This window comes from Ptychodera flava, chromosome 2 (assembly GCF_041260155.1).
Source record: "Ptychodera flava strain L36383 chromosome 2, AS_Pfla_20210202, whole genome shotgun sequence".
Taxonomy (NCBI): Eukaryota; Metazoa; Hemichordata; class Enteropneusta; family Ptychoderidae; genus Ptychodera; species Ptychodera flava.
The window spans coordinates 20,576,995-20,596,015 of NC_091929.1; the positions used below are offsets into that span (position 1 = coordinate 20,576,995).

The 19,021-nt window shown below is 38.0% G+C and overlaps 1 protein-coding gene and 1 long non-coding RNA gene across 2 annotated transcripts; both read right to left on the bottom strand.

Annotated features, from left to right (window-relative positions):
• Window positions 1-20: 20 nt before the first annotated feature.
• LOC139116617 (tyrosine-protein phosphatase 10D-like) lies at window positions 21-9,266 on the bottom strand. Its single transcript, XM_070679218.1, has 12 exons — window positions 9,000-9,266; window positions 7,967-8,266; window positions 7,339-7,491; window positions 6,878-7,012; window positions 5,470-5,593; window positions 4,183-4,250; window positions 3,031-3,160; window positions 2,696-2,776; window positions 2,062-2,143; window positions 1,391-1,481; window positions 624-700; window positions 21-173 (listed from the first exon to the last, which is right to left on the bottom strand). The coding sequence occupies exons 3-12, from the start codon at window positions 7,346-7,348 to the stop codon at window positions 36-38; spliced, it is 936 nt and encodes a 311-aa protein (XP_070535319.1). The 5' UTR covers window positions 7,349-7,491; window positions 7,967-8,266; window positions 9,000-9,266; the 3' UTR covers window positions 21-35.
• A 263-nt stretch (window positions 9,267-9,529) lies between these two features.
• On the bottom strand, window positions 9,530-17,533 carry LOC139116640 (uncharacterized). Its single transcript, XR_011548347.1, has 3 exons — window positions 17,278-17,533; window positions 15,525-15,799; window positions 9,530-9,789 (listed from the first exon to the last, which is right to left on the bottom strand). It is a non-coding gene; the product is annotated as an uncharacterized lncRNA (long non-coding RNA).
• Window positions 17,534-19,021: the final 1,488 nt, after the last annotated feature.

The following is a 19,021-nucleotide window of genomic DNA, read 5'->3' on the forward strand; positions in this document are numbered from 1 at the left end:
TATATACTAATGTTTTAATAAAGTGTCTATATCTTTTACCTTTCCCGTTCGGTGCACTGTGTAACCATGACAATGGTTTTCACATCATATTCCCAGATCATCCTCCAAAAGTCATCCTTTGTTCCTGGCAAAGGACCTTGGGTGGCAATGAACTCTGTCTGTGAATTGAAGCCCTATAATTGGAACAAATGTAGCAGATATTTCAAATTATATCGTCAGGGTATTTGTAAACAAATTAACCGATTTGCGGTGGGTAACAGATTAAATTGGCCTGCCTGCTAGAATCTCTCTCTTGAACTATTAACCTATTGCCTTTTTTTAAAATTATATTTTCTTTGCAAAGAAACAAATCTTCTGTGAGCAAACTCTTTCAAAGTAGTCAAAATAGTCCGTGTGTCGAAGCAATCATAAAGTAGCAGAAAACTGCAATAAACTGAGATTTCAAGAATAACCCTTTAGTGACTTGATGCCAAATTAGACTGAATGCTACAATCACATAGGAGCACCTAAGTGAAAGGATGATGGTGGTAAAGTCCATTGATTTACTTTAAGGATTTGGAAACATAATATGTGAATATTCGATGTGACCAAAGAGCCGTCAGAGATGTATCCTTAATACTCACGGGTATCCAGTTAGCATTAATGTAGTCAGAGGTTTCGTCCCCTTCGGTCTCTTCAAGCTGGAGTCTTGTTCTATCATCTACAGATGCAAAACAGGTGAAAACAAAAACAATGTTCCTTTAAATGTCATTTCGAGTTTGTTGTATACTGGGCATTAGTGACATTTGTATAAAGAGGTAACTCTCCTCTGCGGTTATTGCAAATCTTAGAGTATTCTATTACACGATCAGACATTTGTGGGAAGTCCAAAAGGTTTGTCCGATAATTCAATGAGAAACATGTCGTACCAACGACTTCAAACTTCTAGATCTGAAGGATACATTGAAGAGACAGCATCTGAAAGTTGTGGTGATTTTAAACTTTTCTCACTTCAATGCCAACTCCAGTTTCTTGTCCAACTCCACAATGAATATTGAGATACACATTATTCGGCTTGGCAACTCGGCATGTATACGTGTATGTAAATGCATTTTGTTATTCTGACAAACGAATTCTGGTCTGGACTAGAATTCAAATGTTAAGCATAACAGTGCATTTATCTAGACGCTGTGTTGACAAACTGAATTGATATTTTCAACTTGGGTATACGAACAAGAACTTGCTATCGACATGCAGAACAAAAATAGTGAATAAATCATTAAAAGTAACAGCTACTAGGTTCCAAAGTTCACACTTTGATCTCCTGTGAAAATCGTCTAATTACTAAAGCAAATATATTTCCGGTCAGTGTCACAATATGTCAATTGGTACGTAGAATATTCACACTTACATGGTAATATGTTCGTGTATCTATTCTTGCCTTTATTAGAAGGTAGCTCAGCGACTAGCCAGCTTTGGTCACGCCCAACATTGCGAAGTTCCTATAAATGTAAGGGAAAAGGATTCAACAGGCTTGTACGAATAAATGATTAGGCCTACATCATGATTGAAAGTCTGCATTTGACGTTATCAGTAGTTTGGGTAAATTTTACGGCTGGTCAATACAATATTCTGTCGTGTGCCTAAGAAAGCTTGAACTCTTCAACGAAATTGAAAACGCTAATTTGCTTGTGCGAGCGACTGAAGTATTGTATAGCATCGATTATCTGATCATGTAAAATTGTAGGCCTGGTAATAACGATATATTCTAAGCAGGTAAATTTCTGTTGAATTTATGCTGAAAAGGTATGGTTGTACAACTTTCGCTCCATAATTTAGTAGCTACAGCAACTTATCCCTCTTTCCAAACTACTATAGTGTTATCTTTTGTGTCGAATTTAATCATGAATAACTGCCCTCGCACTCGTCGGACGGGTATTGTCAATGAGATGTTTATCAAAGAAAGTCACGGTAAAAGGAGCAGTGGTGTCCAATTGTGTAAGCGGTCTACATTTTTCATGAAATCACTTACCATCTTTTAAAACATACACAAATTTATTAAAGTAAACCTGTCGTACTTACTTCATATTCTTCAGAAAATCGAAATTCCATATCCGCACACATCATATTGAAGTATTCGTCATATTTTGATAACTTCACTGGCCTGAGAAAATGTAATTATTCATTTACATTTAAATTACTCATGTATCAGTATTCAACACCTGCTTTCGCAAAGTATTTCTGATGAAACGTGTAATTTATTTTTGTAGTGGGAACAGGCAATATCCATGTATGTGGAAACAGACGTGTAACAGAATGGCTTATTGTCAGAGTAGTAATTCCGATGTAAAACAGTACTGACCTTTGAGTTTTGATACCTGCATTGATGCTGGTTTGATTTGAGCTTAAAGTGAAAGTTTTAAATTTCCGCAAAGCTAATCGCCTACTTTAATTACAATTGAGAAACTATATAAAATATTGCTGTAAGAATGTATGACAATATGACGAGTTACGGAGTCCACCTAAATCATAGCAATGACCATGAATTTCAGCCGAACTCAAACTCAGACTCAAGCTGACATTGATCTATTCAAGTTATATAGGTCTGAAACCTGTCAAGAGGATTTGTGCCAATGAGGGGGTTTAAAGTAGGAAAATGTAGCTCAACACTATGGTAGTAGGAGATGGGAAATAAATAACCAGGTCTTCAACCTACTTGGAGTGCTTTGGTTTCTTGTGAACCGATTCCTCGCCTGTAATCGTCATGGGATTTTCATTTCCTTTTAGATGATTATCACTGGGGCAAACAAAAGAACAAATGATGTCAAAGTTATCATGCAACAGTAACACTTCTACTTCCTTTCCTTTCGTACTGAGCTTCATCCGAAGTATAAGTGTACAATGCTGAGAGCACTTTACAATTAACTGAATATTTCCAAGTCAATCACGTCCACTAGGTTTCTGTACAAATCCAATCAAGTTGGAAGTTTTCTCTCTTTCCACTTTACCGCAGCGTTTTAAGTTCCTCAAACATTACTCAAATAGTCCTACCTCTTCTTGCTAAAGAAATCCGGGTGCAATCTCATGAAGTAGATTACTCCGAGAATGATGACTGCAGCCAGTAACAGACCACCAAGCACTCCCAGTAGAATCCACAGCCATGTCAGGTTAGCCTTTGGAACTAGACAATGTCATAATGATACAAAGCGTAGTTAACAGTTTTCAATGTTTCAAGAATTCGTATTTTCTGTTCCTTTGGATTTAAGGATTCCTCTTTGTCTTTCACGTTCTACTTTTGAGTGTATTGCAGGCCATAGCATCGTAATAACCGGCATTTCTGTTTTATTACTCAAAAAGTCAAGAAAGACAGAGGATTACAAAATAACCGAAATGACGACAGGATTAAGAAACAAGTACCAATAGATATATGCATGCAATATTATTTAATTAGATCGAAAGAATACATTTTAAAATGAAAAAAGGAGAACGTGTGCCAACGAGCTCAATTGTTTACATAGCAAAATTCCATCGTTTCATATTTCAACTTCAGAGGAGATTTGCGGTACTTAACAGATAAAAAATACATTCATTCAACTTTCATGTAGGCTCTGTAAAACAAAATTTATAACAGGGAACACGATTGGAACTAATTTGGGATAGTTGGATGATGAAATATAATTTTTTCTATAACCCAAACGTGATTCGAACCCACACACTCACAGCAACATCGCCTAGCTGCTAAGCCTCACACAAAATCAGTCTGCTACCGCTTCCAACTCAAAAGAGTTGGTCACAGTAACCGACTTAGATTTTACAATTCTGTGCGCGACCGAGCAACACAGTGTGCGTGGAGCAGACGACACACAGACACAGTACACACACATATAGTAAGGTCTTTTAATCTGCAAATGTACGCTCATCTACTTTTCTTTTTTAAGTTACGAACTTGTTTTTATGAGTACTTTGTTAGATTTCAACATTCAGATATAGGGTACCTAACACTTTTGAGAAATTTGAAAAATATGAAGACCCAATTATCCCAAATTAGTTCCAATCGTGTTAGGGAAGTGCATGTAAATTTGACAAAGTATATGGTGGGTGATCAAACAACCTGTTTGCAGCATGCTGTAAGAATTGCAATCCCCCAATAATGAATGTGTAAATTCATAAACGCCACTTGAAATGAGTCTTTGTTAAAATTACCTGTTGAAATTGGTTCTGACAGTAAAGTATCGGTGTATCCTCCCTCAGTATAACCCCTGAACTGATACCTAAGCAACAGACAAAATTATTAAAAATTGGAAGTGTAAAGATATACGTATACATTCTGTCGATGGGGGGAAAATTCCTAAGTGAAATGCATAAAATTACATGCTGCTATTAGATAATGGTAATTCTTTCTACGATAATGGTGTTTCGAAAGATCAACTCTATTTTCCAGAAATGTATAAAACAACGATATATTGGTAAAGACGTAATAGGCCTATATCTTCGAAATACATTTGATACTATTCCCTTATATGTTTCTTCGTTCAGAGAAGGAAAATACGAGTAACGTAATGACTGTGTCTCCACGAGTCGAAACAATATTATCCGAGGTGAATGAAGAAAAATTCAAAAAACAATGTGCTCATCAAATGTACAAGCCAAGTCTTAATTTTTTTTTGCAATATGAACATAGTCTCCTCAGGGATTCTACGTTTAATCTTTTGAACTACCTTGAGATGATATCAATACGCCGTGGGCAAACTGTCAATCATTTTTAGTAGTCAGATTTCAAAGATAACAGGGCCGTCACATTTACCTCGGACAAATTTAGGCTAATTTTCGAGACAAATTAGGCTATTTTTCCGGTTGACTGAATTATCTCAACGCAGCGGGCCCTTTCACGCCAGTCCTGCCGTTGTACGTTGTTTCAATACATTGTTAACGTAATTCCTTAGGAATCTACAGGCGCTGCACTCTTTTGTTTATTGTTTGGATTATTATTGTTGTAGTCTAAGAAAACATTTTTTTTTAACATGGCTTAGCTTTAGGAGGCTAGGTTTGTGGCCTAGAGGCATCTTGACCCCGCTGTTGCAGTGTCAAGTACGTCTACGGCATGAAAAATACTCTAGTACGTGCGTCGAAAGTTCAGGTAGCGCCTTATTCCTAATATACTAATACGATTCTCCATACAGACGACAAGGACTTAAAATTTGTCAACTGATGCATTTATGATACTCAAGTGATTATGACTGGCTTTTACGAAATTTTTACGTCTGCAGACAAATTTCGGTCGCGGGAGAAATGCCGGTCAGTTGACATTGCAATGTCTTATCTAATATCGACTCACTAAGGAAATGCGAACGACTAGAGTAAATGTCCCGTATTTTTGTCAGTAGTTGAAAATCCTTGATTTTGCATGTTACAAACTGCTTTGTCTCCCCTTTCGCCTGTCTACCGCTACTCACTGCCGTGCAGTCTCGAAAATAGCACCCTCCGTCTCACCTGTAAGCTGTTCCATCTTGCAATGGACCATTGCAGTACCCTTGGAAGTCGAGATTTAGACATGACGTATTGGAACCAATGATGATAATAATCTCGCTTTCTTCCGATGCCGTCCTTAGGTTACCTTTCAAAGATACAAATGTCTTATACACTTGCTATGGTTAAAGAAGATTCTGACATGACACTTCTGCAAGTGAACGATATATTCTCATTGCTGGGGTTTGACACATTTTACAAATAAACAAGAATTTCTAAAAACAGTTGGATTCTTATCATTTCAATATTATTAATATATTTTGCGTTCTAAATATTAAAGAGGAACTCCCACTTGGTAACATTTTAAAACACATTTTTCAATGCCAACTGTCGATATTTGACGTGGCAACTGCGCGGATCGCGAGATATCGATAAAAACATGTCATTTCCCGAGCGTATTTTTCACATCCGGACTTTTCGATCGTTTCTGATTATGACCCGAAATAACCCGAAGGTTTGTTGTTGTGCTGATTGACGATATTCTAGGGAGTTCATAATAAGTTCGAACGACGCAATTTTACCTCCCACTGCGAAGACCTTATATATAGCGTGGTTCGATACATAGCGGCCGCCGCTTGGTATGCGTGCATACCACGCGGCGGCCGCTATGTATCAAACGCACCTATCTGTGCTAGTCACCTATGCGAAATCTGGTGGAATCAGCAAACTTTGTTTTCCGTTTTTTTCTCTGAGTCAGTAAGACTCGGCTTTTCCCCACGGGCATAACCGATCACCGACGCGAGTGGTACTGTGGCGTACAGCAGCGTTAGCGCAGACTCGTACTCCATAGCTTAGTTGACAATGGCCCCAGTGCCGAACGTTCGATGTTCGGAAGCTGAATTTAGGTTGGCCACCGGAATTCAAACTTTTCATGTTTTTATCGATATCTCGTGATCCGCGCGCAGTCGCCACGTCAAATATCGACCGTTGGCATTAAAAACAATGTGTTTTAAAAATGTTACCAATTGGAAGTGCCACTTTAATTATGCGAAACACGATGCTCCACTTCAACGCATGTACAACAACCGCATCCATAGGTTTACGTTTATGTTCATTTACTTGAATGTTTGGATCTATGTTCGACTGGCCCCAATCGCTTGGCTTTTCCCGGTAGCAGTTACTGGCTGACCTAGCTATGGTCCATGGGGTTCATCCTATGATTAACGCAACAGCGTGCCGGAGTATATTGCTTCAATTTACTTTCAGTTTACACTGTTGTGACATGTATATGTCCATAGACTTGGGTCATGTCTAGGTCTATGTTTGTGGTGTAACAATCATGCCTTGCGTCATATTGTAATGCAGTGCCAAGTAAAACATTCCACATGGCCGCATGCACGTGTACATAAAATGTCAATAAAAATAACCATACCATCGTATGGCCATGGGTAGTCGTATCGGTCTTCAATCTGGTATCTCATTGGTATGCTTGCTTGTTCAGCATCATACCAAGTGTTCATCACTGGATCCGGGTCACTTCCATACCATTCGTCTGGTTCTTCAAAATCTTGCCAATCACAAATAGAACATTGACAATTGTTATCATTAATATGCGTTCTTCCTTGAAGTCTTATGAACATCGAACATTCGTAATCGTCGCAGTGTTTGGACAGCCTCCATGTGTAATCTTTGGGAAAATTGCGAGGTGATTTTTAAATGAAGTTTTAAGTAGGCAACAATATATTGTCTGTAACCACAAAGTTGACGAAATTATCATGTGACGGCTAATACCTGAATTTAAAGATCAACCACTGAGTCGGCTGTCGAATTTTCTTTATAGACAGACGTATCACTGAAAGAGCAATGGAACAATAGAATAACTAAAATACAAACCTCCATCCATAGTTACGATAACACTAAAATAGAGTATAGGGCCATGTTCATGTGAAAAATAGTCGTCGGTAAACGGAACTGAAATCGTTGACTCAGATGCAAAAACAGTTTCACCCTCATTTGCCGGTGGAGTATAGTTTTGAGGTTGTGGGTCTGAAATATTCATGAAAAATCATTAATTATTGTGCGCATTTCTCAGTACCCCGAGATGATTTTGTGTTCCTGAAGTTAAGTATCAAAAATATGCAATCAAATGAGGGAATTCTTCTAATCTTCTACTTGTGTGTATTTCAACTGTTTTAATTTATACTTAACAAGCCGCTAATTCACCTTCCGATGGTGCACAATTTGAATGCTGCCATTTGCAGTTTGGCGTTTGAGTAAATTTGTTATTTAACGTTGTTATGACTCCAATTCCGTGGTCGAAATAAGCTGCAAATGTCCATTTATAACACTCAAATTAGTTTCGCTTTAAACTTAGAAATCTATCTCTATAACTGTTGGCATGTAGGATTGAATTCTTATGCATTTTATAAAACGTGGCGCAATCGGTAAGAAAAAAGGCTGGTTCACGTAACGGTCCTAACGCTTTCTCGTCATATTGCGATAATGCATACGTAGTACTCACGTGCAATGTCCGTTCTCTCAATTAAATCAGTTGGTTTGCTTTCTGTTCGCAACGGCTCGTGACTCACTGAGATTAAACGTATCTCATAATACGTGTATGGTTCCAGTTCGGTAATGTTGGCGTAAGGGTTTTCTTCGTCTTCGTCAAAAATTGCTACACTAACATCCAAATTCTGCTCTTCTTCAGGTCTTTTAACGGTTATGTTATACTTTTCAAAATTTCCTGTCGGCTTGTCCCAAGCTACTTGGATGGACTTTGTTGTTGTATATGTGACATGGAAATTTTCCGGCTTTGCAGTCACTAAAAATGAAATAATTACAATACAAAGTCTTCATAACTATTAAAGCTGGGATCTGATGATTTCTTTCTGCGTCGCACCATGGCAAGTAATGATATGATATTATGGTAACATATTAACATTTCAATTGTTAACCCTTAATCTTACATGACCTTACTTGTTTCTGCTTGGTATCACAGGCGCATAGTATTAGCTTCAGTTTAGGAGCCAAGTAATATGTCGCTGTGCTGTCACACATATTATACATACATACATACATACATACATACATACATACATGCATGCATGCATGCATGCATGCATGCATACATACATACATACATACATACATACATACATACATACATACATACATACATACACAAATGACTGCGTACATGCACCGACAGACAGACAGACAATCAAATGTTTAAGTAACATCGATACGTAACATTTAGGAGTGCATGAAGTTTAGTATTCTGCCTGATTGTATAAATTGAAATGATTTTCGCTATATTAATCGCTCAAAGTCCCTCTCAAGGAATGACTCACTCATTCATTGTAAACAGTCGTGTTCAAAGGATCATAACCCTGCATAAATTTCTTAGTAAAGAGACTTTAAATCCCCTTCCAATGCCTTCATGGAATTCGTGATGCATTTTGCGACGATACAGGCAGCACCTGATGTCCTGCTGGTGATCTCTTTGACCATTGATTGATCTTGCGCTTCTTACCTAAGTTAATTTGCTGACTTACATGTCCTGTCTGTTGTTTGTTCTGAATCACTCAAAACACCGCTGCTATTTGTCTGCACGGTGACGTTATACAGAGAGCCTGGTGTCAAATCTATGAGATCGGCATTCCGGGCGTCGTCATCTTGGTTAACAACCCTTCCACTTCCGGTGTGGTTTACGAAGTACGTATCGTGGTGGCAATCAACTGTTTCATTGCAGGCAGGGGGTTCCCACTGCACGACAAAGTCCACGTCAGTCTTGGAATAGATAGAACATCACCGGGATTCAATGGAACTGCAGGTGTGAGAAAGTGATTTGATAAAATCTTATTTCTGACGATGATGCTAGCAAGTAAAGGTATTCGTTGATCCTAATGTTGTAAGTATAATCTGGTATATTTACCGCATTCTTATTTCTCATTTAGTATTCTCATACAGTATTTGCATCAGCATTTGAGATTCTAGCGACATTGTATATTACTAACACTGCAAACATTTTCATGTCTTTAGTTAGTCCAGCTACGTGTCGGAACAAAGTACAACTTACCCGTCGTTTCCAATAAGGCTCACTTCTATCGCTTTTTTCGTCTGCTTTTACGGTAACAAGTACAATTGTGTAACTGTCGCCCGGTCTCAGTCCCTCGAGGACAATAGCTGTATCGTCAGTGTCCTGATTTCTTGGTTTTTGTTCATGTTCTCCAATATACGACACTTCAAAGAGATCCCATAGACTAGTGGAGTCAATGGACCAGTCCAGTGATATCGAATAAGTGTCCACGTTCGTAGTTTGTATACTAGTTGCTGTGTTGGGTTCTGCAATAAAGTTAATCTTAATCGTTAATTTCAGGTAAGGTAACCTTGCCAATCCGATCCATCTTTAGTAATGACGCTTACTTCGACATAAATATCAGGTAAAAGCCATATTCAAGTACGGGGAAACATGTGCTTTGCCAATATCTGGAACTTGACTGTATGAATTCAGTCTGTGCATTATGCCATGGGCTTTCAATTACCAAGTAGGTCACTGATGTCCATTGTCAACTCACACAAACTTGCTGATTGTGTAATTATGCAGGGTCGTAGCCTCACGAAATTGCCGGAGGGGAGGGGCAGAATCTACCTTATCTTCTTTCATGAATGTATATTTTGATAGTTTGGATAATTCCAAGGGGACTATGGCACTTCTATGGAACAGCAATTTTAGCGAATGGCATATTCAACCTCTCTGTAAAATTGGACTAGAGTTAGACTCTAAGCCGATGCACATTGATTAAGTTGCAGCATCAAAAAACTAAGGCGACGCTTGCATGTACTGAACATTGTGATGCGTTGGCATCCCATGAACAATGATTCTCAATCAGTGGAGCCGTCATTACATATGGCCTGGGGTCGGAGGAATCTGAGGAGGGTTACTCAAAATATTGAAAGCTACAAAGTGGTTGCTCAAAATGTGGCGAAAAAGAAGGGGGTAAACGTTACTCAAATTTTGGTGCAAAATAAACCGAAAAACCTCTCAGATTTCACCATTTCAAACATCTATTTCTCAAACTTTCGACGCTAGAGGGCGAACACCTCCCTCTCGCGCTCCCCCCCCCCCTGGAGTATTTTACTTAGTAAAAATGCATATTGCACCAGACTGAATCATTGCACACATCAATTTCTCAAAAAGGAGAGAGTACAAGCTCCTCTGACACTTCACTGCCCCTCAGACTCCTGCGTGTTCTCCCCCTGTACTTTCAAATTCTGCCCAGTCAGACCATACAAATTAAACAATACTATATGGTTGGATACTTGTTATAGCGTGAGCTTTTATATCTACTCCTTAGTGTGATTTTGAATTTCATTTGCTGGTTTCACCTTTCCCAACCGTCATGAGATAACCGGTGATAATCTAGCAGGATATGAAAGGTCTGTACTATCGCTGTATTTTTGAAAATTTTACAAATAGATGTCTTGATATATAACTTTTCTAAGTTAGGGGTCAGTCAAAACTTCTGTTAGAGATGGGGGTTACTCAAATTCATCAGGGTTGGCAGGGGGGTTACTCAAAATTTCAGAGTTTCCGATGAAATTCATCCACCCCCACCCACCCCCCATCCCGCCCAGGCCGTAAATAAGACGGCTCCCTAACGCCCGCCTGGGAGGATAAAGAAATAAATTGTCAATTCATAATAGACCGAATGCTTAAATAACGATGATAATAATAAGAACAAGAACAAGAATTGTTGTCTTCGAACAGGGTTGTTTTCATGACGGTAATATTGATGATGTCCGAGCTGAAGGAATATTATCAACAACCTTACATTTACATTACCTTATCCTTGCTCCTATGTCTAATTCTTTTTATTAACCCAGACTATCCGCAGAAGATGTACTCAAAGCATAAAACACAGTCACAGGCAGAAAGTGGCCGCTGCGAATGCCTCCACTTTCCTGTCACTATGCCAAAATTGCTTTCAAATCGTAAGAAGCGAGGCAGAACTGTTTGTGACAAGTCCAATGTGCTTACAGTTAACACGATCGTAACATTGTGATAATCGGATGGTGAAGTAATGTCGGTTCAATCTACAAGTGCAAGCTCATCTCCTTTACTTTTTAAGTCATGTACACTTATTTTTTATGAGTAATATGTAATATTGCAACATTAAGCTATAGGGTACATTACACTTTTGAGAAATTTGAAAAATATAAGGTTATCCCAAATTAGTTCAAATCGTGTAATTGTACTAGAATTTCATCTGATTCAATTTCAGTTGCGTCTCGTAAGTTTGGCTGTGTGCGCCTGTTTGAGCAACTACGGTGGCCCAAAACTACCTGTTCTCCGCATTCAAAGTCTGCGTCGCATTCAATTGTTTTTCTCTCACATATGTCTCCGCATTCAAAGTCTGCGTCGCATTCAATTGTTTTTCTCTCACATATGTCTCCGCATTCAAAGTCTGCGTCGCAATCAAATGTTTTTCTCTCACATAAGCTTATGTCTCCGCATTCAAAGTCTGCGTCGCAATCAAATGTTTTTCTCTCACATATGTCTCCGCATTCAAAGTCTGCGTCGCATTCAATTGTTTTTCTCTCACATATGTCTCCGCATTCAAAGTCTGCGTCGCAATCAAATGTTTTTCTCTCACATATGTCTCCGCATTCAAAGTCTGCGTCGCAATCAAATGTTTTTCTCTCACATATGTCTCCGCATTCCAAGTCTGCGTCGCATTCAATTGTTTTTCTCTCACATATGTCTCCGAGGTATGCCTCAGTGTACGTTATTCCGCGAAGCATAATTTCTATCGAACAGCGCTCTCAGACGGTCGCTATTGACAACGACGAACATTGTATCAAGTTATTTTCAATAGATTATCGATCGAAAATTTGTTTGGACGCCGCTTGTGCCGGCCGGGCGCTCGTGTGTTGAGGTCACGTCATAAACATTTCCACAATAACCCATATATTGACTTATACACTTAAATATCAACATTGAAGGTATCCGTTGGTTTCCTGTACTGAAATTAAATCGACGACAATTTTTTTAGTTTTGGTGATACTTTTACGTACGTTTCGGCACATTTTGGCGCACCTCGGCGTAGTTTGGCGCCATTGTGAACGGGGGACTACACGCGAGTGAGCGAGACAACAATGTATCAATTTCGGACAAAAGGATATCGATCGATAACGTTCACTGCACGATTACAGTGGAGACTCTACGCCCGTTCGCCTCTGTTCTGTGTTATTCTTGCAGTTTACGGGGATTTTCATAGTAATATTCGCCAAAATTTGGTATAAATTACAACAACCTGACTGGTATTTGGTCTGTATAATTTAAGAGACGCTAACCGATTAAATGGGTCAATATTAGACCCTGATTCTGCATATGCAAACGCTGTAAGATCGCCATTTTATTGAGGGCAGGAGCAAAAATTCAGCGATCGGAAAAATAAAATGCAACTAAAACAAGTTTCGTCGAGAAATTCAAAAAACTAAAACGACAGCAATTTTGTATATATATCAAGGAAACACCGTGCCACTTTTCACTATAATTGGTTCAGAATTGAGAAATTTGAACGAGCGATAGTTGTACGGTCTGTTCAGTACATTAAACGCAATTGTTTCTATGGGAAATCGAGCAGAGTAGACACATCGTAAAATGAAAAATACATCTGAAAAAAACCGTTGGTTTAACTTTTTCATTTCGCTGTTATTTTTTATAATATTTGGTATGACACATATCATGAAGGGTAACTAAAACTCTATGGTTTTATTTTTTTTAGTTTCCCTCTTTTTTTATGAAATGACGAGTTGAAGATCGTTTTGCTGTTGACTGTGTTTTTACTTGATTTTGCATATGTCTCTTATCGCTTACGTATTTTTGGAATTCCCTTGTGAAATTCTTCCCAAAATATTATAATTGTAAGGGCAGCATATACGGGAAATAGGACCTGTTGCTCTTTCATTAATATTTAGATGTGCAGCAAGGAAATACGGCGAAATTTTCAAAGGCGCCCCATTTTGTACGGTATATAGCGTCCCGAATTTTTGCCACACATACGTGGAGTGCGCGTTCGGAGAGTCAATTTCACCTCCCGCGTCATGTTGAAAATTTCGCCGTATTTCCTTGCTGCACATCTAAATATTAATGAAAGAGCAACAGGTCCTATTTCCCGTATATGCTGCCCTTACAATTATAATATTTTGGGAAGAATTTCACAAGGGAATTCCAAAAATACGTAAGCGATAAGAGACATATGCAAAATCAAGTAAAAACACAGTCACAGCAAAACGATCTTCAACTCGTCATTTCATAAAAAAGAGGGAAACTAAAAAAAATAAAACCATAGAGTTTTAGTTACCCTTCATGATATGTGTCATACCAAATATTATAAAAAATAACAGCGAAATGAAAAAGTTAAACAACGGTTTTTTTCAGATGTATTTTTCATTTTACGATGTGTCTACTCTGCTCGATTTCCCATAGAAAACAATTGCGTTTAATGTACTGAACAGACCGTACAACTATCGCTCGTTCAAATTTCTCAATTCTGAACCAATTATAGTGAAAAGTGGCACGGTGTTTCCTTGATATATATACAAAATTGCTGTCGTTTTAGTTTTTTGAATTTCTCGACGAAACTTGTTTAGTTGCATTTTATTTTTCCGATCGCTGAATTTTTGCTCCTGCCCTCAATAAAATGGCGATCTTACAGCGTTTGCATATGCAGAATCAGGGTCTAATATTGACCCATTTTAATCGGTTAGCGTCTCTTAAATTATACAGACCAAATACCAGTCAGTTGTTGTAATTTATACCAAATTTTGGCGAATATTAACTATGAAAATCCCAGTAAACTGCAAGAATAACACAGACAGAGGCGAACGGGCGTAGAGTCTCCACTGTAATCGTGCAGTGAACGTTATCGATCGATATCCTTTTGTCCGAAATTGATACATTGTTGTCTCGCTCACTCGCGTGTAGTCCCCCGTTCACAATGGCGCCAAACTACGCCGAGGTGCGCCAAAATGTGCCGAAACGTACGTAAAAGTATCACCAAAACTAAAAAAATTGTCGTCGATTTAATTTCAGTACAGGAAACCAACGGATACCTTCAATGTTGATATTTAAGTGTATAAGTCAATATATGGTTATTGTGGAAATGTTTATGACGTGACCTCAACACACGGGCGCCCAGCACAAGCGGCGTCCAAACAAATTTTCGATCGATAATCTATTGAAAATAACTTGATACAATGTTCGTCGTTGTCAATAGCGACCGTCTGAGAGCGCTGTTCGATAGAAATTATGCTTCGCGGAATAACGTACACTGAGGCATACCTCGGAGACATATGTGAGAGAAAAACATTTGATTGCGACGCAGACTTTGAATGCGGAGACATAAGCTTATGTGAGAGAAAAACATTTGATTGCGACGCAGACTTTGAATGCGGAGACATATGTGAGAGAAAAACATTTGATTGCGACGCAGACTTTGAATGCGGAGACATATGTGAGAGAAAAATATTTGATTGCGACGCAGACTTTGAATGCGGAGACATATGTGAGAGAAAAACAATTGAATGCGACGCAGACTTTGAATTCAGAGACATATGTGAGAGAAAAACATTTGATTGCGACGCAGACTTTGAATGCAGAGACATATGTGAGAGAAAAACATTTGATTGCGACGCAGACTTTGAATGCGGAGAACAGGTAGTTTTGGGCCACCGTAGTTGCGTAAACAGGCGCACACAGCCAAACTTACGAGACGCAACTGAAATTGAATCAGATGAAATTCTAGTACAATTACACGATTTGAACTAATTTGGGATAACCTTTATATTTTTCAAATTTCTCAAAGTGTAATGTGCCCGACAATTTGTTATGCGCTGGCCAGGGGTGCACAACACTGAAATGCATGCGCAGAGGGCAGGACCGCCACATCTGGTGGGAAAAGTATGCTTAGCCATGGTTCATTACTTTTATCAACGTGCCGCGTGAGTAATTCAAAGCAAATAACCATAGTCGAATAATACATGAAGTGTGATAACATTTGATTGTAACATACTCGTTCTTTGTTCAACGGCGTTACTATCCGCACTGACTTCTTGATGACTGTATGTCTTCATAAAGATGTCATAGGATTCTCCCGGAATCAATCCAGTCAGGGTATGGCTTCGTGCTGTGTGATCGAGCACACCATCGACATGATCTTCACCATCCGTTCAGATCGATACACGACTTCAAATCTATCAAAAACTGTATCGGCATCCATTGTCCATGCAATAGTAATGTTTTCTGTGGTGTAATTTGTGATGGAAACATCCTCTGAAGGTACCGGTTCTGAATAAGAACCGCATCAATACTGGCGTGTTATTTATTGGAGAGGAATCACAATGGGCAAAATATCTAAAAAGATATTAACTGGAACTCGATATTTATGAGACGTATAGTAGGAAAATTAATTTCTGACGAATTAAAAGTCTAATACTATAATCTGTTTTTCAGAGAAAAATGCATAACCAAGCCTTTCATTTTTAATACATGTACGTATGGGTTAGCCAATTCGTGAAAATTGGTTCCACAGTAAAATAAGTTTACACAGTGATATAAAAAACCTCCTTGTCATATTTCAGCGCAATATAAGGCAATCAAATGTGTTATGATCAAATCGTACTTGTTCTTTGCTCTACCGTATCACTGTCGTCACTCGTTTCTTCTCCGCTGTGTGTTGTCATTTTAATTTCGTACTTTTCTCCGGGAGTCAGATTTTCCAGTTGATAATCGCGGTGATTCTTGTTACTGATTTCATGATTTTCGAAATCTCCATCACTCTCAGCTTTGTAAAATATTTCAAAGCTATCGTAAACTGTATTCTCATCTATTGTCCAGCTGATGTCGATGGTGGTTGTGGTATGCTGTGTTATCGTCACCCTTGGCGCCACCGGGTCTGAAACAAAAAAGGGTTGCTTAAATGTTAGAAATACTAGGTTGAATGTTATAAAAGAGCTAATAAATACTCTCTAGTCATTCACAGTATATTTCTCGATCATTTTCTTTAAAATAATTTCTCCTGTGGCAAGCAAATGTCTTTAAGAAATTACAGAGCTAAAGAAAAAAGCGTGTTTTGTAGTATTCATTCACCTAAATGTGATACATTATTCAAATTATTAGGAGAAAAAGGTCTTCATGGAAGGAAAAGGAATAAACAACATCTAGAATTGTGAGAGTAGCAATTTTTCCTGATTAGAGTAATACTTATTGGTATGTTTGTAATTTTGAGGAGAACCAACATTTACATAAAACTGTATCATAATATATTGTATATGTGCAGATCTTAATAGTCAATTTGTTAAGAAAGTTCTCTCCTGGACAAATTTATATATTCAATGAATCAGAATGCTTTGTCACTACATATGAATGGATTTGTATAGTATGGCAGCGTTTCATTGATTAGCGTGCCGTGTTACCCTTTCACCCCGATGATTTAGCCAAAAGTTATTGTTTTCAATGGTGATTGTGGACCTGTTTACAGGGACTTGGGGTGAACAGTTAAAACATGCACTTATCACTCGATCAGATGTAATATAACATTTAAAATTTTGGCAAACCTACAGAAACATCGGCACAGCAATAATTGAAAATAATACCACACAACTAATTATAAACATGACCAAGCCTAACACCAAAAAAGCAGGTATTAGCTGATTTGTTCAGATCGGTTCCATTGTAAAAGAAAGTTTGCACAATGATGTAATAAAACGTCCTGGAAACATTTCGGTAATATCGGATAAATAGATTCGTTTATTATCTAGACGTACTTGTTCTTTGCTGTTTCGGTTCACTTCTGTCACTGGTTTCTCCTCCGCTGTGCGTTTTCATTTCAATTTGTACTTTTCTCCTGGAGTCAGATCTTTCAGTTGATATTCATGGGGATCCTTGCCATCGATTGTATCAGTTTGGTAATCTCCATCACTCTCAGCTTTGTAAAATATTTCAAAGCTATCGTAAACTGTATTCTCATCTATTGTCCAGCTGATGTCGATGGTGGTTGTGGTATGCTGTGTTATCGTCACCCTTGGCTCCACCGGGTCTGAAACAAAAAAGGTGAAATAAATATTAGAAAATATAATGTTGAATGTTTATAAACAGCTAGCCAACACTCTCTAAAGGGAAACCGTCGTCGGAACCGCGCCTGTTCAAGTTTCTTGTTTACAAACAATGTATTTCGTGCACGATATCAAGGTGCTCCTCATCATCATAGCTGCAACATTTAAATTAAACGATGACAGATTATGACAGACATGTTTTAACTTTCATCAATCACCATCGTACCTTGGATACAGTGTTACATTGGTCGTATGGTCCCATACAATCTTTGGGCACAGTTCCGACTACTGTATCCCTTTAATGGTTCACAACACATTTTTTGCCACTTTCTTTGTTCGGATTCCTGATATTTACGCAAATTCACATGGAAAAATGAAAGAGTTAAATACCTTCAAGAAATTACTCAGCGAAGCAAGAAATCTTGTGATATGCTATTAGTCCTATACAATTCATCTCTTACGTGTCAATTAAGCCATTTCACTTTTGGAAATACAATTCAACAACATTGAACACAATTGCTAGAGAAGCCACTTTCGTAGATCAGAATAGTACTAAATCTCTATGTTTCCAAATTTATGAAGCAATAAACGTTTCCACATACTGCATAACTAAAGAGTGTGTGTATGCAGACTAAAAAATAATAGTCTGTTTAAAAAGTTTTAGTCCGGTGAATGGCTCCAAAAGGGACAGTGAACAACATGATTTGTAATTATGACAGTGTTACATTACTGAGCCTGCTGTTTAAAAAAAAAACGAAGCAATCAGCCAATAAGATGAAAATCAACAGTAACTAAAGTAAAAGTAAGACTTGAAAAATATACAACAGAACAATTATAAACACAACAAAGTCTTACATTGTAAATACGTAAGGATTTGCTTATTCACAAAAGTTAACAATAAATATATCGTGCACAATGACAAAGAAAAAACCTCCTTGAAATATTCGTGTTAATATTTCATGGAATCAAATGGTTTATGATCAAAACGTACTTGTTCTTTGCTGTTTCGGTTCACTGCTGTCACTCGTTTGTCCTCCGCTGTGCGTTTTCATTTCAATTTTGTATTTTTCTCCTGGAGTCAGATCTTTCAGTTGATATTCATGGGGATCCTCGCCATCGATTGTATCAGTTTGGTAATCTTCATCACTATCGGCTTTGTAAAATATTTCAAAGCTATCGTAAACTGTATCCTCATCTATTGTCCACGTGATATCGATGGTGTTTGTTGTATGGTCTTCTATCGCCACAACTGGTGAAACCGTTCTATAACCAAAACGTAGGACATGAATATTAGAAATATAAGGTTGCATGTTTATACACAGCTAGTCAACACTCTTTACGAATTAACGATATATATTTTGGTCATTTTCTTTGTCACGATCCTGATTTTACGCAAATTGACATGGAAAACTGAAAAGAGCCAAAATACCTTTAAGAAGTTAATCAGTGAAGCAAG

Bases quoted from the DNA above. Each gene is read 5' to 3' on its own strand.
- LOC139116617 (XM_070679218.1), bottom strand. The intron at 5,594-6,877 runs GTATGGTTATTT...TATCTTTGAAAG, and splicing joins CTACCCATGGCCATACGATG to GTAACCTAAGGACGGCATCG. The intron at 3,161-4,182 runs GTAATTTTAACA...GACATTGTCTAG, and splicing joins GTCAGAACCAATTTCAACAG to TTCCAAAGGCTAACCTGACA.